Below are 26,587 nucleotides of genomic sequence, written 5' to 3'. Positions count from 1 at the left end.
ATATATATATATATATATATATACAGAAAGGTCTGCATATTGTACGTACTCGTTGCAGAAGATGTCATCGTCCAAAAATCACATGATTTGATTAATAGTTTATTTTTTAGAATATCGAATTTTACGACGAAGCGAGTCATAGTGTTTTTGTCAGGTATGATGAAATCTGATGAAATAAATAAGTGGGGGAGTGGGGGACAACTCAAATAAAAATGTTGAGCTAAAAAATCAACCTTATGTTCAATACAGTTTAGTAGTAAAATCGCTAAAAATCGTAAATAGTGATTTTCTTAATTAAAAGAAAAAAAATATGCTCGACCGATTTACAAAATTTTTGGAATATAACATCTTCGTTCTGTAACGAGTAAGCTACATAACAAACAAACTTTTCTGTATTTTCTTATGCTGCTGCCATAGGTGCCAATTTGAATTAGCACTGAAAAAGCGCCAAATTATACTTTCATCTGAAATGCGTTTGTTTCCAAATCTCACTATCCCGCACAAACGCAAAACGTTTTCCAATTATTTTATTTATTTTTATTTTTAGTGGATAAAAATATATTTATTGGTTTTCTAAGCTTCCAGGATCCAGCCTCTTATTTACAAGAGACAAAATCGCATCTAACACCGTTTTATTTATTTATTTATTTATTTTTAAGCAAAACATGGTAAAAATATTTACGTTTTCTGTTTTCGATATTTTTTCCGTCAAATGTTGACATTTAAAAAAAAAATTACAAAAATAGACTGAAATATTACAGAAATAGCTGAGAAATCGCGAAAATTTTCAGGAAAACACAATTTTTATTTTCGAAAGAAATCAACCCGTTTTTGTTTTTGTACTTTTATTTATTTTAATTTTTCTTCATTTTAAAAGGTAAGTTGAAAAACAATTTTTTTTTGGTACTTATGCAGATAAACTACTGTGCTGAAATAATAACGTTATTATTTAGAAATCCATTCTTAACATGAGGAAAGAAAACTGTTTTGCGAATATTCTGTACTTTCATCTAATACTTTTAATAAACAAAAGATACCGTAAAACTTGAATTTAACTTGAAAATACTTTTTTTAAAATAGCACGGTACCTTTGCAAAGTATCATTTTTTGCTTTAATTTACAAAATTTACACATGAGAACAAAAAAATAACGTTTTAATTTTTTATTCATCAGAAGAAAATTTATTGTGTGTGTGTTTTCATTATTTTAGTTATTTTTTGTTTATGAAATTGTTAGGTGAAAATACAAAATAGATAAAGGACGTTCACCCCCTCCCCATGCTAAGAAGAGTTTTTCTAAATAATAACAAACCATTTTTCACATGCGGAGTAGCAACCGGAAGTAAAGTGGAAATAGTTATCGTAAAGATAAACAATAAATGTTACCAAAGGCAACGAAGAATAAGTTACTCTTCTCCCTACCTGGATAAGATTTTTGTGTTTTAACTTATTTTAAAGCGTTTATTTATTTTTAAACAAAAGTAGTGGCATGTTTGTTGAATTAGAACGAAAAAATCTTTAAATCTATTTTTACTACATAGCGTATGACAGAACAGGTAACCATTTTTTGATATTTTAAAAAATGGCAGCTATTTTGGAAATACAAAGCAAAATGGTCATTTCCTATGTCGTCAAAAGCTGGGTATTTAGTAAATATTACGCATTTTGTAACTGTGTGTGTGTGTGTGTGTGTGTGTGTGTTTAATTATCTGATAGATACGGGTAGTAAATGTCTACCGAGTGGTATCGTTATGCTTTGGCTTATAAAAGAGGATCCATTTACAATGCATTTAAATTGTGAACTGAATCCTTATCTTTAAATGAAGGATTAAAGGTCAAATTTCCCATTTTGTCCCCTCATATAGAAAACTAAAAAATAAGTCGTATATCATGTGTTCATGTGATTTTTTTAATTCTTTTCTAGGCGCTTGTGCACTATTTGACTCGAACTATTTTTTTAAATCGTTCTTTTCAAGTTGAATTCAAGTTTTCTGATATCTTTTTTTTATTATTAAATTGTTTGTACAATACAGAATAGTTACAAAACACTTTCCCCATGTTAAGAATGGCTTTCTAAATAAGAAGATTATTTTTTCAGCACGTAGCTCGAATAGTGCATAAGTACTCTTTTTCATTCCAAACAAAACATATCACCACTTACAATGTGTAATGGGCTAATATTTGGGATCGTCTCTAGCAGGGGTCTGTGGGGAGTTGAGCAGCTAGATGTTTGCTCATGTTACATTTAAACTTCAGCAGGTTAGTGCGGTCAGTGATACAGGAAACAGAGAAGGAATTCCAAAGTTTAGCAGTCTGAGGGATGAAACTATTACAGTAGACTTTCCAGCATCTAGGGACCTCAACAGTGAAGGGGTGTGAATTTGTTGTTTGTCGGTTTTGTTGGGAGTATATATGTCAAGGATGTACAAGTGTTATGAGCTCATCATTATATTAACCCATTAGCGGCCGAATTAAGGACAACCTTTAGAAGTAAATTTTTTCAAGAGATTATTTTGAAAATTTTAGAGTTCTACGAAAAATTTATAATAGCTAAAATCACCGTCCCATTCATGAGACTCTGGCGGAACGTGTTAGCTCAGTGTTCATAAATAAGAAAAATTATTCACAATAAATCATTTATTTCATAAATGATATATCCCAAGAACGATAGGAGTCGTCTATCGTGTCTGAAAGTGACACAATATTCAACAAGTGAGATCAGAGATGCACCGCTGTACAACTGATGCTCTCTATCGATCCAAGTTATGACAACAGGACTGATGCCAGCACTTGCAAAATGCATGGTTGGATTGCCACAAATAACAGAGACGTACTCAGTGTGATATAATCAAAGTTTCCAGCCACGGTTATGGTCTTTGGTGTGGTTTCAAGTGAGGGCTATATTATGTCACTTCACATCTTCCAAGTCAGCTTGAAAGTCGACACCAAAGTGTACCTGGATGTGCTGAAGAATGTGGTGATCCTCTGGTGCAATCAGGTGGCCGCTGGCAAACACTGGGTGTTGCAGTAGGACTCGGTGCTGACCCACAAGTCCAAAAAGACCACGGCTTGGCTTCAGGAGTGCTATGACTTTGTACCCTTCTCTGTCAACCTGAACCCGCTGGACTACTTTGCTTGGTCATACATTGGGAATATCACTAATACAACCTCCCACAACACCAAAGCCAACCTGATTGCAGAAGGGTACAAAGTCATACTTAGATTGGTAGAGAGCATGAGTTGTACAGCAGCACATCTCTATGTCAGTTTCAGACATGATAGAATACTCTTATCGCTCTTGGGATTTGTACACAACTGGTTAACTAGTAGAATGGTCTACAACAAAAACAGAACCCCAGTTTTCATCAAATGAAAATGGAATTATGTCTTTTATTGTTCCCCTTTGTACATGCAGGCATGTGTGTTGATGAAGTGTATATACTGATCCGAACCAGTTCCGGTTTTGAAAGTCATCAGAAGTAAATGGTGTTAGTAAATTTGGAGATCCTGATGAATTATGTTCCTTGCTTTCTTGCTTGTGTAGCTAGTGAAGTTTTCTCTGTGGCATCCAAAATGAAAATACATAAAATAGTTTCTGTCCATATATGTCTGTGCATACTTGCTTCAATTGATAAAAAACAAATATAAAAATTTCTGAAGCCAATTAGATTCATTTCTCTGAATTTTTAATAATTGCTGTTTTGATCCACCATGAATGCATAAAATGTTAAATTTTTCTTTCAACGAACAGTTGAGGCAAACTCCACAACTGAACTTGCCTCAGACCCTCCCCCTCATTCTAACCAAGTGTTAAACACTATAAAACGATAGATGAAATATTTACATCTTTAGATCAAGTGGTTGATATGATGTCTGTTATGTTTGCTTAACAGATCTTTTCTTTAAGTTCCCAGTATCATTACTATTACAGGGTTTTCATCATCATCAATTCTCTCTTAAGGATTAATTATCTGGGCTGGGATCTTTGTTGTTGGAATTTAACGCTATATGAAATAAACAGACAACACATTTTTTTATAAAAATAGAAAATTATCTTATTATTGAAGAAGAATTTTAAAAGCTCGAAACCTTGAGCAGTCTGATGGAAGAAACTACTAGAGTAGAACATTTTTCAGAATCTAGGGACCTCAACAGTGAAGGGGTGAGATTTTGCTGCTTGTCAGTAGTATATATATTGAGTTTTAGCGTTAGTAAATGTAGAACAGTTGAGGTAGGAATTTTATTAAGAGAAAAGGAAGTGATAAACAAGTCGTATTGCCACTTGAATATAATAGGCTGCCATGACTACTGCAAGTGCACCTGCCAATGCAATCCATTGCTATCGAGTGCGTATCAAGGGCATTGACACCTGTCTTTCTGATTCACAGGGAACCTGAGGGGCATATGAGTTAGGGGACATTGTCTGGGTGAAGCCTCCCAATAACCGATGCACCACCAGTTTTCAAAGAGGACGAATCACTGGCATCATCAGTGAGCAGGCTGTGCTAGTCGACGGTACCCCATGCCATGTGAAGGATATCTGGCCTGCCCTAAATACGAACCAGTTGGTGAGTAGCAGTAATAGTGAATCATCCAATGATGACTTGTGGATCCGACCTATTCCCTGACTGCGAACCCCAACACTGATGCCGATAGTTCCAGCACACCTTCTGAGAGCGCCGATGAGGATGAAGAAGTCCAGCCTGATTGTATGACTGCAAACCCTAACACTGATGCCAATAGTTCCAACGCCTGTTCTGAGAGCTCAAATGAAGATGAAGTAGTCCAGCCAACCCCACTTCATAGGAGTGCCCGCAACAAACGACCACATCCACAATGCCACATGGGTAATTTGGAGACCAGGGGGGAGTGTAGAGTTGAATGTAATAAGCAATGAAGAAAGCGTCCACGTGTGTGTGCATTATGTGGCTATAAAACTTACCTTTAGGTGGGATCTGAGAGAGAGATTAAAGATGGCGGCTGTGGCTTTATAAGGTGTAGTCTCGTGGAGATCACACCGCCCACTGCACACATATGCAAATGGAATAGAGTCAGTTTTTTAATAAAATGCCTGTTGGCAAAGGTGAGAAGGAGAATATGTACTAGAAGTTCAGAGAGAAAGTTGTGAGCGATACAGTTGATAGTGACGACTTCTTGCTGAACTTTTTGTTTATTTTATTTATTTATATTTCTTTGCTGTTTACCAGCCCATTTAACTGCAAAAGGGCTTTTGCTCTCTCCCTCTGCACAAATCATTGGCTTGCCTCTCTTATTTTTACGTTTCCCACCAAGTGTATTGTGGACCATTTTTAATCAGACAATCGCATTATAACCCTAAGATGCCCGACATATCTCAGACATGGGCTACCACAATCCTTGATTGAGTCAACTTTATACCTAACCAATCAGTCTTCAAATATTTAACTTTTCCCCTGTCTGCTATGCATTTATCCACATTCTAGATGCACCTTGCACATATTCACTCTATTTCTAAGTACAGTGGAACCCCGGTATACGGTGGCCCTAGGATACGTTTTTTTCAGGTTATGATGTGGAATACAATGTTTTTCCTGCCCCTGGTTCTGGTATTTGCCCTGCTTTACAGTGCTATTTATAATATTATTTGATTATATACATGTGTATTATATACTGTACTGTATTTTGTTACTAATTTTTAATGCCGTATCCTAGGGTTTTATTGTACATTGTTCTGAATCATTTTCCATCTGATATGAGATCTGCGCGAGCCTTTTCTAGTCTCACACAAAAACACGTTCATATTTCAAGCTGTATTACTTGTCGCATACATACATGCACACAAACATACGCGCCCACATCCACACATACATATATTCACGTTCGCGTACATACACTCACATTCATTTGTATATACACACACGCTAACGTACACACATGTACTCACACATGCGCACATGTATGCACACAGATGGATGACATCACTTCCTTTCTAAGGAAATACACACATGCGCAAAAGACCACCGGAAACGAGTATAAAAGAGAGAGAGCAATAAGCGGCTTCTTTCTTTTAAGCTCAGCTTTCGAGCTGGTTGGTCTACGGACCGACCGCGGCCTCACACCACTTACTACTATGTGGGACTAAAAGCTAACAGACCGTACGTACACATTCTCACTCTTTCTCTCTCTATCTACTACTGGTCCCTGAGAACACCTTCGCATAGCTGACTGCTAACTGACGTCAACCCTCTATCCTCTTCTTTGTCTACACGATGGACAGCCATTTCTCGTTCCATTACATTACTCACTTCTCTTCCCACGCGCGAACAAATGATAGTGACCCGAGTGTGAGATGAAAGCACATTTCCTTTTTCCTTCTTCAATACCAGTCCTCTACAAACGATGGTTACACCAGCGCGGACATGAACACATGTTATATCTAAAACATTCATTCTTTCAACAGTAAATAAACGACACGTTTATCTTATCCATCAATTGAGTCTTTGTTTCCTTCAATTCCCTTCGTTTCATTATTCTTTTGTAATGGGATTGGGATTTATATATCCTAGTCCCCTACAGATCTTAAAACTGATCGCACACCCATGCCAGGTGGGGACACAGAGTTTCACTGTGTCATATTCCTGTCTAATCTCAATGCCTGGATGCCTCTTTTCCAACATCTAACCAAATTCCCTGACTTAAACACTTGTCTATTCAATATTCTTTAACTACCAATCACTATCCATCAATACATGATGCACGACTAATCCTTGCTCCCACTCAACAATTGGAGTCCTCATGATGGTTTCTTAACAAATCACATTTCACACAATACCTCTCTCATAAAACTTACTATGTACGCAGCAAACCTACTGTGTCCTCTTCTGCTAGTTAATTGGGGTGAGGGGGGATAAACAAGTTTGTAACAAGTAACAAAATGGTGCACTATGCTTCTAGGGCCCCTCCAAAGCCTGAACCCCTAGTGAAGGACTTCACACTGGCCTGTTGTGCCCCATCCTGTCCCTCCTCTCCACCCTCGAGGGAGTCACTCCACAAAGATATATTATACACAGAGCAACTAGGAAAAAATCTATTCCCATAACGAAATACAGACAAAATAAAACAAAACAATTTGTATATAAAATGGTATTGCTTCTGCCATTTTTCTTTAAATGCATTTTCTTATAAAAATTCAGTTAAAATCCAAACAAAATAACTTGTTTTCATTTCCTGTATTTTTTCTTTTTTAAACCTAGTATGAAAATGCACACGAAATTGTAATAAACTTTAATATCCTGTTAAAAAGTGAAGTATAATGGGGTGGGGGGTTCACCTCAAATACACAAAGAATGTTCAAGAAAGATTATCGCTACAGTCTCTGTCTCCACTCTCGTTGCCTTCTCTCCTGCCCGATCGGGAATAATCTCCCAGCACCGAGAAATGAACATCGTTTTATAGTTTCCATCTTCACACACACACACGAGATTACGCAAGAACGGACGAAATAAAAATGCTGGCCGCCATGTTTGTTCTTCCTTTTCTTCGCCTGAACTCACTCGCTGAGCACCCCCAGTAAGACTTGCCTTTCTTGCTTCTAACCACATGCCTCCCTGATCTCAAGATCACATTTCGTAGTCTCTCATCCACTGTGGCGGTTGCCTCTTTCTACTTGGCCTCTGAGGTGTCTCGTCCTCCTTCTATGGCTGCACACTCCCCTCCACTGCTTCGCCCTCCACTGGTCTGACATCGAGAATGTGCCTCGGGACTCCTTCCACCACAATGTTGTTACTAGTGTTCCTCCCAGTTACACGACCTCTACTCCATTGTGTGGTGCAGCGCGCCCCCGGTGGCTTCACCTATACCTCGTCCCCGAGTTTAATTGTCCCTGTGGCCTCTACTTCTCGGCTTGCCGGCTCCACCCTGGGATGTCTCCAGGAATATGCAAACGTTGACAGTTGCGGGACCGTCTCTGGTACTTGTCCCAGTTTAGGCAACATGTTATACCAGAAGACGGCTTGCTCAGGTGAGGTGCCTCCTCTTTCCGCAACTGCCTTTATGGTGCGCTGGTTTCTCTCCACGATCCCGTTGCCACTGGGTCTGTAGGCAGCTCTGAAAAATTGTTGGATCTTCCATTTCTTCAGTACTTCTGTCACTGCTACTGACTTGAATGCAGTCCCATTGTTGGTTAACAACTCTTCCATGTGGCCTCGCTCCAAAAACACCTCATCTAGGATTGCAGCTATTTCATTGCCTGTTCCTTCACGTAGCTTCTTCCATAGGGCAAATCGCCCGGGCCCACAGTCAATCATGGTCAGGTAAAGTCCACCCCTGTAATGGGTGACATCGCATGCCAGTCTCTCCCAAGTCCCATTCACCTCCAATTGGCCAGCTTCATGCGTGCTTGGAGCAGGATCAATCGACTGACATATGTCGCATGTCCTGACCACTTGCCTCACTTGCTCCTTGGTGATCCTCGGGTCGACTTTTCATTAAGTACCAAGTCCTCTCTACCCCCATATGGTGCAAATTGTGCAATTCTCGCATGTCAACATCATCTAGATCCGATGCAGCAACAACATCTTTCTTTGGCAACAGCCAACTCTTCTTCACTCTCATGAGAGCATCTGCTCGGTTCTTTTCAGAAGCCACCATGTCTACGCGAAGCTTCAAACAAAACTCTTGCATTAGCTCAGCCAGCACCCCAAGCCTGCGCTTCACAAACATCTCCGCAGCCCCTTTCGTTTTTATTCTTTTTTTTGCTTGAAATGAGAGACTTTAGCCAAGCAAACACCGTGGCAGAGTCTGTTTTGATGCAGATATCACGTAGTCCCCATTTCAAGGCCAGATTGACTCCTTTTATTGTCGCGTCTAATTCTGCCACATTGATGTGGCTGACGTCATTCTTTTTCCTCAACCAGGCTACATCTTCTGCAACTACTCCTCCAATTTCCAAAACGACCCCTGTTGCAATGCTGCTCGCATCGTACCACATGACTCCATCCAATGTTCGCGGTATGTTCCAGGTTCCCCGGACTGGGTCTTGCTATTCTGCTTCTTTCAGGAGCTCTTCCATCATGGCGACCGTTCTGTCTCCCACCTTATCATTCCATCCTCGTCCTTCAGCGTGTCTCTTTATGTAGCTGCATGCTGGTCTAAGCCAGCTAGCAATGGGGTAATGTCCGATCAACTTTCCGCATATGGAAAAAAGTTCACGTCTGTTGAGCTCCTGCTTCAGTTGTGGGATCTCGTTTCCCCTGCGAAACTCTAGGCCGCCTGACACACCTCGTTTAAGTTTTAGGCCCAAAGCAGCCCCTCCGTCTAATTTTTCCCGGTCTTTGGCGACCAACCCAAACCTCTTCAAATGAACCACCACCTCCTTGGCAGTTACCACAGTCTCATTCACCAGAATGTCGTCTATGTATGAGCTCACTACCCCATCTCCCTTTCCCATTGTGTCTAGAATCTTCCTGAGGATAGTTGACATAATCTTGGGTGCCGAATTTAACCCGAACCCCACTTGCGTAAGGCAGTAGGTTTTGCCTTTGTACTTGACTAACTGATATTTCCAGAGCTTCTTGGCAACATGGAGTTGCAAATAGGCAGATTTTAGATCTACCAACGTAGATGCGCCATTCATCTGCCTCCATTCCCTAATGGTCTCACTGCACACATCTACGGTGTTGCCTCCCGTATGGCACTTAACATGGCCGTTCAGCTCTTGGAAATCCAGGACCGGTCTTACTTTCCCTTTAGTTGTTTGCAGAATGGCCATCAATGGCAAAATGCCCGACTCCACGTCATCCGTCCAAGGTATCAGTATCCCCTCCTCAATCCATCGGTCGACTTCTTGCTCAAACTCCTTTCTTGCCCCTCCTCTAAGCAAATTTGTGTAGCACGCCACCTTGTTTGCCAGCGATGGCGCTTGATGTTTCCATGCCCACTCCACCGTCCACCGCTCTCCGTCGAATTCGGCTTGGAAGTCCTGATCTTTGATCGACAATTTTCTTTCCTCCCCGGTCTTGTTGATCCCTCTGGGGGCTTGCTCCATTACCGCGCACTCAGCTAGTCCGAACCTCACATTGTTACATGTGATGGTAACACCTCCAAGGCGGCATATAACATCCATTCCAATGATGGCTTGGATGCCAGGCACCAGGCGATCAGTGACAATTGCATGGACCCTCATCCGACGTTCAGCAATATCAATAGTGATGGTCTTCCTCCCTCGACACTTCACTTGTGACCCATCGAATGCACTACTTCACCCTTCCCTTTCCATCTTCCGACCAGGGATTGTGTGCACCATGGTAGTGGTGCAGCCAGTGTCAATCAGGGCCATAACTTCCCGTCCTTCCACCGCAATCTTCTGTTTGGGCATCTGCTGCGGGTGCACCACTATTCTCGAATCGGGGTGGTCGCTGGCGCATCGGCCTCCCCTCGCCAGTTTCCCAAACTTGTGTATTTTACCGCTAAATGGCCTCTCCGATTGCATTTGTAACACACTGTCCATTGCAAGAACTTCCTGCAGTCTCTTCTCATGTGTTGTCCCCCGCATTCAAAGCAAGCCATCCCCGGGTTCGGCAGATTCCTGCCCACATCTTGCTGTACCGTTGCTGTCGTTCCTCCAGGCTCTGTGGGCTGGGTGCTCACCAAGATTTTTGCAGTTTTAAGCAGCTCACTCACATCCAGCGTCTCCACTCGCGGGACCTGCTGCAACCTTTTCAGTATCTCTTCCGGGAACCCGGTAACGAAAGTCATTTTGACTACATGACTCGTGACGTGTCCCCTGATGCCCGACAACTTAACTAATCTCCTTATCTCATTCGCGTAGACATCAACAGATTCACCAGTTCACCTCTTCTCTTTCAACTTATTAAAGGCCTCGAAAGGCCCCTCTGCAAAAGCTTCGATCAGTCGACCCTTGATGGCGGCCGCGTCACCCTGTTCATGCTCGCTGAGCTCTAAATAGAGGGCCAGTGTGTCCCCTTCTAGAAACAGTGGTATTACTGCGGCCACATCATCCAGCCTCTGAATCCTTGCTACAAGGTCCACTTTTTTAAGCCACGCCACCACATCACCGTCGCCATTAAAAGGCTTAATCATGTTGCTTAAGCCTACGTTGGCCATCGCCGAAATAGCTTGAAGTATAATGGGGGGGGGGTTCACCTCAAATACACAAACGGAATGTTCAAGAAAGATTATCGCTACAGTCCTCTGTCTCCACTCTCATTGCCTTCTCTCCTGCCCGATCGGGAATAATCTCCCAGCACCGAGAAATGAACATTGTTTTATAGTTTCCATCTTCACACACACGCGAGATTACACGAGAACGGACGAAATATAATGCTGGCCGCCATGTTTGTTCTTCCTTTTCTTCGCCTGAACTCACTCGCTGAGCACCCCCAGTAAGACTTGCCTTTCTTGCTTCTAACCACATAAGCATAACCATTAAAGCTTTTTTCGACCAAACCCCTCTGCAATCCCCCTTAGCTTTTACTGACGCTGTTTTAGGTCATCTCTCTTTCTTTTCTTGGACAAGGCGCTTCCATCTCTTTTTTTCTCTCGCTTCTCTTTTCATTGTCAGCTACTACGACCAGACATCTTCCCTGCCTCTCTCTTTCAGTGAATTGCACATATAAATATTTCTTATGAAGCAAAAACAAAAAAGAACAAAAATATGCCAGCAAAACGATAAAAAATATTTGCAACAAGTCAATTTTTTGAAGTTAAAAAGAAGTGAAAATCGACTTCATGTACCTTTGTTTTTACTATTTTTGGTTTCCATGTTTTTTCCTGTTTTTTTTCTTTCTTATCGTTTTTCTGTTTCCATTTTTTTCTCTTCATTCTTTCTCAATCACGTTTTTTATTTTCACTTTTTCCTATACAAGTTTGTGCACTCATTCTTTCTGCCTTATTTTTCTTTCTGTATTGTTCTCTCTGGTTTTAAGGGTCAGAACTGGTCCTTGACATTATTTGTTAAACATTTTTTTTATGTCTTTGTTTTCAAGGGTCGATTACAGTCTACCAGTTGTGAGACCATAGTTTTTTCTTCTTTCCGTTTTATGTTTATCTCTTTTTTATTTTTTATTCTTTGTTAATCAAGTTTTTTTTTCACTTCTTTTTTTTCTATGCAAGTTTATGCACTTTTCTTCCTGTTCTTCATTTATTTTTTTTCGCTTCCGTGTCCTTTTACTTCATCCAGAGTTTTTCCTTGTTAGAGTCGATTTTGATCAAACAGCCTGCATCTTCTAGATAGTTGCAGATACCAATTTGAAAAACTAAATGTTGCTAGCTCGATAATTGCAAACACCATGCTTTTTCTGTGGTCTTTTCCTTCGTATTCTTTCCTTGCCATGTCATCATCTCTGGCATTACTAGCTGTCAAGGAAATTCACTGGTTCACAGCACAAGTATATAAAAAAATAAAGCGAGTCAAAAGAAAATATAGAAAACACATTCTGTGGATGTCATTTAGGCTCTAGGTGCGTGAATGAAACTGTTATTGGGAAACTACCTTTTAAACACTAACCTTAATATTTTAGTTTTTCTGTCAAAGCCAAGGTCATCAGTTGATGTCAGTTCGTCTTAATTTTCCCCAAAACTCTATGAACTTGGCCAAAACCACGATCTAACTTCCACTGTGTTTAACTTGCAACTGTCATCAACTCTGTCTTCAGCCTCCATAAACCCAAGACCATCCCCAAATCGCCCCCGTCTATAACACCTAAAGCTAACTCTAAAATATATTAACTGATCCTTTGTTCAGTCCTTTTGTCTCAAATCACCATTAAACCTTGATTAACAATCCCATTTTTGCTTTCTTTTGTGTTTCTTTGCAAACAACTTTTTATCCATAGTTCTGCTGATAAACTTATTTCCTCTTTTTTGTATCATATTTCTTTTTCCCTTTCTCTCGTACTTCCTAACGTTTGGTGGAGGGACGTCGATAGTATCACAGATGTACTAACCCAATAGGCAGCAAAATCCCACCCCTTCACTATAGAGCTCCTTAAATGCCGGAAAGCCTTCTACTCTAATAGTTTCTTCTTCAAACTTCTAGACATTGGAATTCTCTCCTAGTCTACTGCTTCCCACATTGTACTGACATGCAGAAGGTCAAATGTAATGTGAACACACATCTAGCTGCTCAACTCCCTACATAGTGCCCTTGTAGATATTGTCCCAAATAGTAGCTCCTTACGTTCAAGTGTCACTGTGCATTGTTTTTGGGTGAATAACAGTAAAAAATCTACTAAAAAGCCAAATAATTGTTTGTTTTGTTTTTGCATAAATAAATATATATCACTATCCATTAAGTCTGCCTAACATTTTATTTGTTTTTGAACATTTTCAGTATGTTTGAATGCTTTATGTTGCACAAGGAATATTTATCTCTCTTGCACTCATTGCTGACACAAGTCTTATTTATGTGCCACTCTACGAGGACAGAATAAATGCAAATGTTAATAAAAACTGAGAATATAACACCTATTGAAATTTGATTTGAAACTTTTTTTGGACTTTGTCTAAAAGAGAAGCTAGTCGTAAATGCACCAACCCAGATGTGGCAACAATACTCCATGCATGGACGAATTGTTTTTGTATAGATATATATGCTCTGGTGTGAATAATTTTCTAACAAAGTAAGTAGTTATCCACTATTTGTGATAAATAAGGGGAATATATTCCCATAGTTTTCAAATATTTTCCTCGATGTGGTACAATACTGAGTTTTAATTCTTCTAAATATATCATTTTAATTTAATTTTATTTTTACATTCACACATTCTATAACTAGAATATTCATCTAAGCTACACTCTGACTATTATATATACATATATCCAATTAGTTGAAGTCACAAAATACTCCCCAATTTTTTTTAAATGCTATTATTTTGAAAACTATGTTTATAAGACTTACACATATTTTTACTTTGTTCTTAGTGCTGCATTTTGTATGAGAATGTATCCTATGGGAAACAAGTGATTGTAGATGGGCAGCCGATGTATTTTCTTCTATTTACTGAGGCCAGTTTCTTTATGTTCTCAGCCAGGATTTGATTTATTGTTTGCTCCACTTTTCAAACTCTTAGGCCCTTTGGCTAGGAACAAAGTGTAGTATCTGTTCTGATACTACACTTCACCATTTTTTATCTTGATCAATGAAGGAGAAATCTTACGAGACTGAGGTAATTTTTATTTTTGTTCCTATCCAGAGTGCCTCTTTTTAAGGAAGTTGGATTTTCCCCACATTAAAACTGACCTTGTGTCTGACTCTGCCCTCGTGGAGAAGTAAATAAATAGGAACAGTAACAAACCGTGACCGGTTTTTTAAGCTTTTACTTTTATTTTTGTTGCTACAAATGATGGAGAGAGAGGGATAGGATCTTTGTTTACCAAAGCCTGGTTCACCTCTATGATGGCTGAAATGCTCTTTCAGAGGTGGAAAGGTTTATACCATTGTTTGTTTCTTCCTGTCTGTGATGTTGTCATTTAAATCTCATTAATATTGGAGATGAAATGTTTTAAACTAACTCTAACCTAAACCATTGTCAAATATCCACTCAGCAACACGGTTAGTGCAATAAGCGTAATGTTAATAGAAATGTAAACACGCTTTTTTCTCTAATTTTACAACCATAATGTTTTCATAATTTTAGCTTAAATATCCTCATTTTCGATTTCATTGTTTAATTTAAACTTAAAATCATTGTCAGATATCAATCATGAGATACGGTTAACTCGATAAGTTTGATATAAATATAATATGAATAGATGTTTGAGTGGTTTTTATTTTTTCTGTAATTATAAAACCATTAATTTTCACAATTTTAACATAAGTGGGGTCGTTCTTGATTTTATTAATCTGTCACCTACAGTTCTTTGAATTGAAATTAATAAATTAATAAAACTTTTGTAACATTTCTTACAGCAAAATAAAATATAGAAAATGATACAGAAACAATATGTGACCCAAAGAATATCATTTATTTCTTTATATATTCCCAGTAATTTTGCAACAGTTATGTTTTCATTATTTTAGCTAAAACTCGATAAGTTTAATATGATAACTAGAAGTTTGAAGGCCGTAACTTTAAAATGATTAGGTTTTCACAGTTTTACTGTAAATATGCTCATGTTCGATTTAATTGTTTTCCTACTTAGAGTTTTGTGATTATTTAAATTTCATTAATATTGGAAATATAATGTTTTAAACTTTGTCAAATATCCACTAAGCGATACATTTAATTATGATTATATAAGTTTGAGTAGGCTCTATTTTCTATGCATTTAAATTAGAGATTTTCACTTCTCTATCAGTGATTATCTTCTGGGGGAGGGATAAAGAAGGGAAATATATTCCCATAGTTCTCAAATATTTTCCTCATAATGGTACAATAAGGAACTTTAGTACTTTTAAATATATCATTTGAAATTGATGTTATAGTTCTATAAATTGAAGTTAGTAAATTTCAGTTTTTATTACAGCAGAACCAAATATGCAAACTGATACAGTATTTCTGTATCAGTTTGCCTATTTGGTTCTGCTGTAGAAGAAATCTAATTTAAATTTTATTGTTTTATTCACAGATTCTATAAATGCAAGTGGTTAGACAAAACCAAATATGTAAACCAATACAGAAACAATGTGTGACCAAAGAGAATCTAATTTAAATTTTATTGTTTTATTCACAGATTATATAAATGCAAGTGGTTAGACAAAACCAAATATGTAACCCGATACAGAAATAATGTGTGACCAAAACGGCTCGAAATCTAAAAATAATGATGGAGTGTAGTTGTTTTCTTGTATTTTGGGCCTGTGGTGCAGTGGAGACAGGTGTTGAATCTCTACAGTTCCAGGTGAGCATTGTCTGAGGATAGTGGTTTCAATTCTACCCAACACTTATCCTCGAATGGCCTTTGCGCCTTGATAAGTGGTGACCCCCACTCCACCCCCACCCCCCAAGTAAAAAAAAAAAAAACAGCCGGCAAGAGGATTCGTTGGCCAAAATGTGATTACGACAACTATGGAAGGCAGTAATCACTGAGGTTACAGTTAAGAGACTCAGCATTCCTATCCCGTTGTGGTTAACTACCTGAAGAAGGCCAGAGAAATAACTTGCGAAAACATCATGAAACAGCAACTATAAAGATGCGGATAATAGTCCACAAATAAATAAATAAACAAATATGAATCTAATTCAACTTTATTTTTTATTCACAGATTCTATAACTGCAAGTGGTTAGACAAAATCAAATATGGAAACTGATACAGAAACAATGTGCGACCAAAACGGCTCAAAATCTAAAGATAATGATGTAGTGAAGCCATATTCTTGCGAAGTGTGTGGTTCTTTATTTTCAAAAAAGCCAAATTTGTTGCGTCATATCAAAATCCACAGTGGTGAAAAACCATTCAGATGTGACGTGTGTAACTTTTCGTGTTTACGGAAATCTGATTTGTATTCACATCAGCGAACACATTCTGGTGAGAAACCTTATTTTTGTGAATTGTGTGGATCATATTTCTCGAAAAATTCAAATCTCTTGCGACATATCCGAACACATTCCGGTGATCGTCCTTACTCATGTGATCTGTGTCATTCGACATTTTCACGCAAATCTGGTCTGGTTGGTCACCTGAGAACCCATACTGGGGAAAAGCCGTATTCATGCAAAATATGTGATGCTTCATTCGCATTAAACCACACACTAAAACGACATTTACGAACACATAAGAGAGAAAACCCATTTTTCTGCGATGAATGTTGTGTTTGCTTTGCCGATGAAATCTGTCTGAACAAACACCTCGAAACGTATCACATTGAAACAAAATCATTCCCATTGAAAATAAGTCTTGACAATGAACATAAGAAAGCACATCTCATGAAAGAGGAGAGGAAGACATTTTCCTGTGACATATGTCCTTTTTCGTGTTCGAACAAATCTGACTTTAAATGCCACACACAAATTCATGTTGGCAAGAAGCCATATTTTTGTGAAATGTGTGGTTCGTATTTTTCAAGCAAGTCAAGTCTATCACGACATATCAGAACTCACATTGGTGATAAGCAATTTTCTTGCGAGATTTGCGGGTTTTCTTCACTACGAAAATCTGATTTAAAGCAACATGTCCGCAAACACAGTGGTGAAAAGCCATATTCGTGTGACATTTGCTCAAAAAATTTTTCATCAAAATCAAATTTGCTGAGTCATGTTCGAACGCACACAGGTGTAAAACCGTTTGTGTGTGAAATTTGTGGATTCTCATGTTTACGAAAATCTGATCTCAATGAACATGTTCGAACGCACACGGGTGAAAAACCATTTTTTTGTGAAGTTTGTTCAACACACTTTTCAAAAAAATCAAATTTGTTGCGACATATTCGAACACACACCGGGGAAAAGTTGCATTCATGCAAAGTTTGTCGATCAGAATTTTCACGCAAGTCATATTTGGTAAAACATATGCAGACAGTACATGCGGAAGAAAATGAGTCAGAATTTTAGGAAGCAATTTTTGCTCTTTTTTTTAGTCAATCTATTTGACTGGCCACAAAGGGACATAAACAGACTGGACACTAAAACGTGAAACATATTGACACAGTACAGAATGACATACAGAAACCAGTGTTTTGTTAGGTAGTATTTGCCGAGAGGAGCAGGCGATATGGGTCTCTCAGAAATTGATCATCAATATCATGCCACTTTTATGAGCACCAGACAATATTTGATGAGCTCCCTAAATCCAAACCTCAAGATGGTACAAGACTGTATTAGAAATGAGACAGAATCAGAAAACATCTAATAGCCTAAAAGAGTTGCCAAAATTACACCAAGAACTTTCATTGCAAAAAAAAAAAAATGGAAGAATCGGCAAACCGACAGCATGCCAAGTATATTCTAGATGAATTAACCTAGGAATATATAGATACGGAAGGCTCTATAAACTGGCTACAAAAAGGATCACTCTCCTGTAATCATTATTTGTAAGTTTTTTGCAATGGAAGATTTTGGTGATTTTTTTAGGGGCTATTTCTGTAGCCGACTTATTTTCTATTTCTGTCTCATTTGTAAGACTGTAGTCCAAAACGTTTGGCCAGTTTCATGATAGAAGCTGTTCAAGTGCCTCTTTTTTTCGTAATGATGATGTACCATCTTGAGGTTTAGTTTGTAGGAGCTTATCAGATATTTCCTGGTGCTCACATTAGAGCTGATGGTCAATGTCTGAGAGACCCATACCTTTTGAAAGAACTGCAAGCTTTTCAGCGAACTCAACACACTAAATACTAAAAATTGTGTGGCTTTACGGCATATCAACCCTTTTCTGTTTTTTTTTTGTTGTTTTTTTTTTGTGCTATAACATAATGGAAACCAATTCGATCAAACATATACCGGCAAGAAAATGTGTAATTTTAGGAAGCATTTTGCTCTTTCTTTTAATTAAGCCAACATTAGACAAAGTAATGAAACTCACTGAGAGAAAAGATGTGTGATCTCAGTAATGACAACAAATGCAGATTATGCCACACAGAAGTAGAGAGTATGAGTCACTTGATATCCAACTAAGGTTTTGCTTGAGGACGGCTTTTAATGAAGTCGTATTTGGCAAAACATAGACATGCAGAACAAATTATATGACAATTGTTGCTTTGTAAATTTTTAAAATTAAAAATTCTCAATAGAATAAAATGATTCAAGTAAAAAACAAACCCATTTATATTTACTATACATATATAAATAAATCAATATATATCTATAATAGTGAAAATTGTGTGTGTGAGGATACTTCTCAACCTGTATGCTCAAAGAATTTTTAATCTGCACATTTGGAATTTGGTATATAGGGTATTCAGGCATGTGGAAAAGTTTTAATCGGTTTTCATCCAGAAAAATGGGCTGTTAAGGGGTTAAAATTGAAAAATTGGGGGTCATCGAAATTTTGTCTGTTTGTCAACTGTTTCATGATTGCGCATGTGTGAATAGTTCACATGACAGATTCATTATGTTAAGATTTGAAAACGCATGGCAAGCTGGTCAAATGGCTATCATACTTGACTCACTGTTTACGTTTTGGTTTCGATCTCAGCTCGAGTATTTTTTTTTTTTTACATAGGCATCACCACATTATCAAGGCCAAGAGGCCACTCAAGGATAAGGGTTAAAGAGTGTACATTAGAAATTGGACAATATAGTAATCATTAGTAATGAAAATTTGGTAAATTTGATAACTTATATGGAACGGTTCATCAAGAACTTATTTACGTTAGACTTGAAGACAACCATATTGTAGTCAGCCGGAAAGCAGGAAAACGGAAGACAATTCCACAGGCGTGCAGTTCTAAGAAAGAAGCTTTGTTCATGGAATCTACGTTTAGGTTTAGGCACAGATAAAGAGTGGGGGGAATTATTGATAGTGTTTACAGCTAGACGAGTGTTTCTTATGAAAGTTTGGCGAGGGGGGGACCATAGATTGAAGCTCAGTCGAACACTTTCCATGAAAATAACGATACATCAGAGACAAACTCGCAACATCTCTTCTGTGAGATAGAGGTTGCAAGGAAGAGAAAAGGACATCTCCTACGAGGCTATGAAGTCTATTTTGAACTCTATCAAGGAGTATTTTTTACTTATAAGAATTGAATTGTTTAAAAAAAACAATACTTGCATGCACATGTCTCAGTTTCTTTCCGCTTTTTTACTTCAATTTTTAAAAGGAATTTAATGTTACATTTAATACCGAGCAAAGCCGGCTACATTTGTTAGCATATATATATATATATATATATATATATATATTACAAATTTTTTTTCTAACTTGGATATGCAAAATTTACATTTTTCTTGTTGCGTGGACCTCAATCTTATGTGGCAGTGAATGGGATTTGCAGGTTTGAACTCTGATATCAACAATGCTTACTTGCACATTCTGTGATTACAAAATGTTTTTAGTTGGACATTGATGCATATGAAAAATAAACAATGTGTGAAATTTATGTTGCATTCTTTTCATAAAAGTTAGATTTACCATTGTTATTTTTATATTTTTTGTCTCATGCTTGTTGGAAGTCTATGAGAAATAGATTTAGATTTGGTGTAGATTAGACATGTACGGACATAAGGCAGAAAATCAGAAAAGGGGTTGACATGCGATAAAACATAGCTCTAACTTTTCATGAAAAGTCATATTTGGTAAAACATGCAGGCACATGAGGGAAAATCATCCCAGTAATTATAGGGGCAACTATACTCATGAAAAAGAATTTTAAAAACTACCTGGCGAATAAACCCGGTGAACCAAGTACAAGAGAGGTTCAAACAATTGTACTTCAATGAACAGTTAAAACTCTTAAAAAGATCTTTAGGATGGAATGTATGAGATAGTGAGTGAATGTCTGGTATCTGCTACGATGCCCTATCTCCAACGAAAAATAAGAAAATTGAAAAAAAAAAGAAAATGTGTAATTTTAGGAAACATGATATGTATTTCTAAATATTTTGCAGTTTTGGTTATTTCTGTAGTAGACTTGTTTTTTTAATTCTGTTTCATTTGTAAGACAAGTAAGTAATTTGTCTAAAGTGTTTGATCAGTTTCATGACGAAGGTTGTTCTATTGGTTCTTATTTCGTGATGTTGATGTACCATCATGAGAGCGCTCATCAGATATTGATCAGAGTTCATAAAAGTATTACAATGCTGATGGTCACTTTCTGAGACATCCATACCTCTTGCTCCTCAAAGAAACTACATTTCACATTTCACCAATTTTTGTTTTGAAAAAGAGTAAGATATGGTAGAATTGGGATTTACTGTGTTGAGTTGACTGAGAAGATTGCAAAGCTTGTGCTATTTTATGGCATATTTTTTTTCTGGTTTTCTGTGTTGTAATATCTGTACTACAGATCTGAAGCCATTTCTTGCCGACCTCCAATGAGTTTCATAAAGAAAAAAGAAAACTAAAAACTGACACATTTTATTTTTAAGTAAGCTTATTTACTGATCCAAAGTTGGCTTGATTAAAAGAAAGAGCAGGACTGATGTAGAATAACGACTCTGTTATTATTGGAATTTTCTGGACTATTTATGTAAAATGTAGAAAAGTGCCAAAACACTGAGCCAATGAAATCCCACTAGTCAACACCATTTACTATCGTTGGTTTATTATAAAAATGTACATTCTGAAAATTTAGTCATTTATTTTCAAATTTTAAAGTTTCATATTTTTCTTTTAAAATCATTTGTTGTTTTATGATCAATTTATTTTCCAAGGATTTCAATAACTAACGATGGTTGTTGAAAAACTTGAAAACCAAAGTAATGTCTGTGGAGTTGTGTGGCTAGAGTACACACACACACACACACACACACACACACACACACACACACACACACTTTTTTCTGGATACAATAATGTGTGTTAGGAAACATTAAATGCTGCAGTCAAAGCAGAATGCAAGACAAATTTTATATAGGCATTAAATATGGTTTCATATTGATTTTTCTCATTATCTAATGGCATTCACCCTAGGCGAGATGAACTGGCTTCCCGTGAAGGTGCAAGTGTCTAGGGAATATAAAATTCAAAAGCAGTTCTCAGTTGTATGTATATCCTGGTTAAGGGAAATGACAACTTTGTTTTTTACAGTTCTTGCAAGGAGGTGTCGATGTTCTTAAGCATACCGCGAAATATATTCCCAAATGGTGACCCATCTGGTTCTAACCAAGCTCAATGTTGCTTAACTTCGATGACATAATAAGAATCAGTGTGTCAACATTATTATGCCAGATAATTTCTTATAATTAAATGAGGTATCATTTCACGTTAAAATCTATTTAATCTTAAGCATGTAAGCTTGAGAAAAGCATGCTTGAAATGTGAATCAGCAAAATCACACGACATCAGGTTAAATTTGGTCGCCATCTTGTTTTTATCTTGTTTATTCAGATAATGTTGACACATTTCAAGTGTGCTTTTCTCAAGTTGAAGTGGGTGATACTAACTGGATTTTAACTTGAAATGATTTTTAATTTAACGGTATAAAAGCAAGACAACAAAATTTTAATGCCTATACAGAAGTTTTCTTACATTCTTCCCTGATTGTAATATTTAACGTTTGCCGTGTTCTTCATTGTTGATAATCTCGACCACACTTTTGATTACGATCACAAATTATTATATTCAACACAGAGTGATGGGCATTACAAAACTTTTTTTACCTTAATGCAATGATCTTTTGACCTTTGTGAACAAATGTCAATTTTAACAGTAACCATATCATGCCTTATAGCTTTATAGATGTAATAATATTTTTAAATCCTTCATGAACTGGTGGTGAACATTACCTAGAAGATCAATAAGGTTCATACGGACCTTATTCTTTTGAGTCAGAAGAATGCATAATGTACTATCGCAAAATTGCAAAACTGTTTATGTTTTTTTCTTCGGGTTTTTTTTTGATGAAACCCTATACTGTTTTTGTATATATTGTAATGTTTTTCTTATATGTGTATAAGAAATGAAAAATATTGAAAAACGCTTTTATTTAAAAAAAAAATACATTTCTTCTTAATTAAACAAGTAAATGCAGTAGCGTCCAAAACTAAGGGACAAAAATCTAAAACCTAATATTTATTAGAAATAACAACTGTGAAAAGCTGAAATGTTAACAACTGGTAGTCGTTATCATCTATAATAACATACTAAAATTTGAATCATTTGCAAAGGGTAGAAAAAGAATTATAACATTTATTTATTCATTTTCAAAATAGGAACGTCCAAAAGTAAGGAACAAAATTGAGAAAAACGATGTAAACAGCCAAAAAACAATAAAAATACATGTACAATTAATATTTAGTAAATGAGCCCTTGCTCTCTGTGGTGAAATCAGATGAACTCTCCCATCAGCATCCGTTGATTATCTCCCTTTCCTACTTCCTGTACAGCCCCCCTCCCTTTACCCTGATTCCTCCTTTTTCGAGAGTCTCCTCGTGGTACGCACGCTTCTCTCATGGACTCCTCATGTGATGATTTAGTTCAATAAAGCCCACTTGAGCAGTTACTCCTCTCTTTGCCTTATTCTGTTCTCGTTGGTCACTCTTTCATTACACTCTCAATGACAGTTACACATCTTTGACTACAAGAATGAATCAGTTCTTGACAATCCTTGATACAAATTTTAGACCATTCTTCTTGAAGCTTCACCCACAAATCCTCCGTGTTACTGTGCTTTCTTTCCATAACTTTCACTCCTAAGGTCTTCCAAAGATTTTCTATTAGATTTTAGTCAGGAATTTGTGGCAGCCAATCCATAATTTCGAAATCTTGCTCGCTAAGGTAACTCATTACCACTTTTGCCTTGTGGCATGGGCCATTATCTTGCATAAAAGTAGCCCTATTGAAACCTGAATTCTGTATGATTGGCACAACATAATCTTGAACAATGTTTTTATAGATTTGCGCGTTTACACGGGTGTGTAACCGGACAAGAGGCGTTGTACCTTGGCTAGAAAACATTCCAAATACCATGAAGCTTCCGCCCCCAAACTTGACAGTTTTCTTAGTACACTTTGCACTTAATCTTTCACCAATACGTCTCATTACATTGTTTTTTCCATCATTTCTAAATAAATTATACTTGCTTTCATCACTGGAAAATACTTTTGCCCAATTTTCATATGTCTAAATTACCTACTTGTTTGCAAACTCTAATCTCTTCTAATTCTTCGAATTAACAAGTGGTTTCTTCACTGGGATTCGATTCAACAGCCCTATTTCTTGCAGTCGTCTAGAAACAGTCTGTCTTGATACATTAACACATAAGGTACTATTCATAACCCTTTTAATTTCTGTACAAGACTTAAAACGGTCCTTTAATGACATATGCTGCATTATTTGATCTTCTCTTGCCGAAGTTTTGTGGGGTCTGCCGGTTTTAAAAGCACTATTTTACTAGTATCATTGTGGGATTTAACAACCCTGCCTACAACACTCTTGGAACGTTTTACTTTCTCTGAAATCTCTCTAATGGTGTGCTTTTCCTTGTGTAGCTTCATAATAGCTTGTCTCACAGAGTAATCAAGTTTTTGGCGTTTCGCCATGGTGCCGGCTGATGCAACGTTTACAAATGACTAAGTAAGACTTATTCTTTAGAAGAAATCAAAAAATTTTAATATAGCATACTGTTTACATTGTTTTTCTCTATTTTGTCCCTTACTTTTGGACGTTCCTATTTTGAAAATAAATAATTGTTATAATTCTTTTTCTATCCTTTGCAAATGATTCATATTTTAGTATGTTATTATGGATGATAACGACTACCAGTTGTCAAAATTTCAGCTTTTCACAGTTGTTATTTCTAATAAATATTAGGTTTTAGAATTTTATCCCTTAGTTTTGAACGCTACTATATAAGCAACTAAAAGTTAAAAAAGAGATAAATGTTATTGATTTTGTTTTTTATGGACACAAACCGACTTACATGTAAATCAAATTTGATGGGCAGTCATTGAAAAACACAAAGATTTTAGAATTGAACTCCAACAAAATAGAATTGAAGTAGAGACACAGAAACCTGGTGGAGTTTCTAATGACCCCAGAGGTATATTTTGGAGCAGTAATTTTATTGTGATTAATTATCCCAAGCCACTAATACTTGTGAATATACATATACCCCTGATGATTAAATTCACAAGATATGAGTAAATAAAATAGAACAAGATCTTTCATACCGCAAGACTTACTGTGGTCTCTATGAACCTGACCAGTCCATGAAGGGTTAATATCACTGGATATAAAAATATCTTAAACATTTTTTAATATAGACAATTAAACCAAAAAGTGGTAAAAAAACCAACAAATATATAGCAAATAAACGTTATCAAAGTCAAGAAAACTTAATCTTCTACCTAGATGGATAAGTTTTTAGTGTTTTAACTTATTTTAAAGGGCTTATTTATCTCGAAATATAAGTACTGTTGAGTGTTATTTTAGAACAAGAAAATGATAGGTAACATCTTTGGAGTCTCGGTAATCTTTCAAAAATCGAAAATTAAACAAAATACAGAAACCTACCCAATAAATTTTATCATGACATTTATTAGGTAGGTTTCTACCAGAGATGATCGTCTCATGTCTGCCATTTCTTTCTTGTCTTAACATAACACTCAACACTACTTTTTTCAAACTAAATAAACGCTTTAAAATAAGTAAAAACACTAAGAATTCATCCAGTTAGATAAAAAAAGTAACTTATCTTACCTTTGGTAACCTTTATTTGTCATGTATTGGTATTTTTTCACCACTTTTTTGTTTTGTTGTCTATAGTAAAGAATGTCTGATTCGTTTGTATATCAGAATGAAAAAAGTCAAATAAAATATATTATTCAGTTCTTTTGTTTGTGTGTTCGATTTTAACTTTTAAATGATTTTATCTTTTCCTTTTTTTCCATCCTCAAGTAATTAATGTGTTTATTAACAATCGAATATAATAATAGAATAAAAAAGACTGCTGGTTATGTTTCCTTATGTCCAGGTTGACTAAATTCTGCATTGACATGAACATTCTCGGAGTTGTACTACTTCTAATGCTGGGTCATGACAAATTGGGAGCAAGTGTTTTGTTTGTTATACGATCACCAGAAGAGTGCCATACAAGGGTAATGGGCTTCCTCTGTCTGGTTTGTGTTTTAACTTCCTTATTTTTTCCTTTTTTTTACAAGGGAGTCACCACTTATCAAGGCCCAAAGGCCACTTGAGGACAAGGGTTAGTGAATGTAAGGTGATAGTGTAGTAATCGTTAATGATGTAAGTTAGGTAGAATTTGATTATTTATGGGGACGGCTCAACAAGGACTTGTTTATATTGTATCTGACGGCTACCATGTTGTATTCAACTGGGAAGCAAGGCAACGGAACCATGTTCCACAGGTGGAAGTTCTTGGAAAGAAGCTTTGTTTATGGAATCTGCGTTTAGATTTAGGCACAGTGGAGGAAACCGGTTATAGTGTTTGTAGCTAGTCGAGTTTTTTGTGAAAGTTTGGCAAGGGGGAACCATAGATTGGAGTTCAGTCAAGCACCTGCTATGAAAATAACGATAGAGCAAAGAAAGCTTCGCAACGTTTATTTTGTGCGAAAGAGGTTGCAGGAAAGAGAAAAGGGCATCACCAACAAGGTTTCAAAGCCGGTTTTGAACTCTATTAAGGCTGGATAGGGAGCGCCGAGTAGTTTCTGCACAGATGTGGCAACATTACCCATTTTTATGGCATACATGGCTTTTATACAGATAGAGTATTGCATCGGCAGAGATACCTATATGTATTGCTATGTCTAACTTCAGATCGATTTACTCATTCAGCGAAACAGAATAGAGACTTACTGAGGTTTGTAAGATTTTATTTAGAGAAAGAGAGTTCACTTACTGATCACGTAAATTATTTATTTAATTTTATTAGTATTAAGGATAAAAATTGACAGACACAAACGGTCAAAATCCAGAGGCAACATTCGCTTAGATTATTTCTTCATTGTCAGTCACATCTCGCCTGTCTTGCTTCCTGACTCAGTCTGACAATTAAAACCATATATATATATATATATATATATATATATAT

General features: G+C 36.8%; 1 protein-coding gene across 1 annotated transcript; it reads left to right on the top strand.

The window, feature by feature from the left end:
* Window positions 1-664: 664 nt before the first annotated feature.
* On the top strand, window positions 665-25,365 carry LOC145278121 (uncharacterized). Its single transcript, XM_080130404.1, has 2 exons — window positions 665-877; window positions 15,672-25,365. Exon 2 carries the CDS (start codon window positions 16,239-16,241, stop codon window positions 17,487-17,489), a length of 1,251 nt encoding a protein of 416 aa, XP_079986530.1. The 5' UTR covers window positions 665-877; window positions 15,672-16,238; the 3' UTR covers window positions 17,490-25,365.
* Window positions 25,366-26,587: the final 1,222 nt, after the last annotated feature.

This window comes from Euprymna scolopes, chromosome 6, assembly GCF_053919585.1.
Source record: "Euprymna scolopes isolate OS-2025 chromosome 6, ASM5391958v1, whole genome shotgun sequence".
NCBI classification, from domain to species: Eukaryota; Metazoa; Mollusca; class Cephalopoda; order Sepiida; family Sepiolidae; genus Euprymna; species Euprymna scolopes.
Note: the sequence above shows the minus strand (reverse complement) of the source record. Positions and strands in the feature narration are given on the sequence as shown.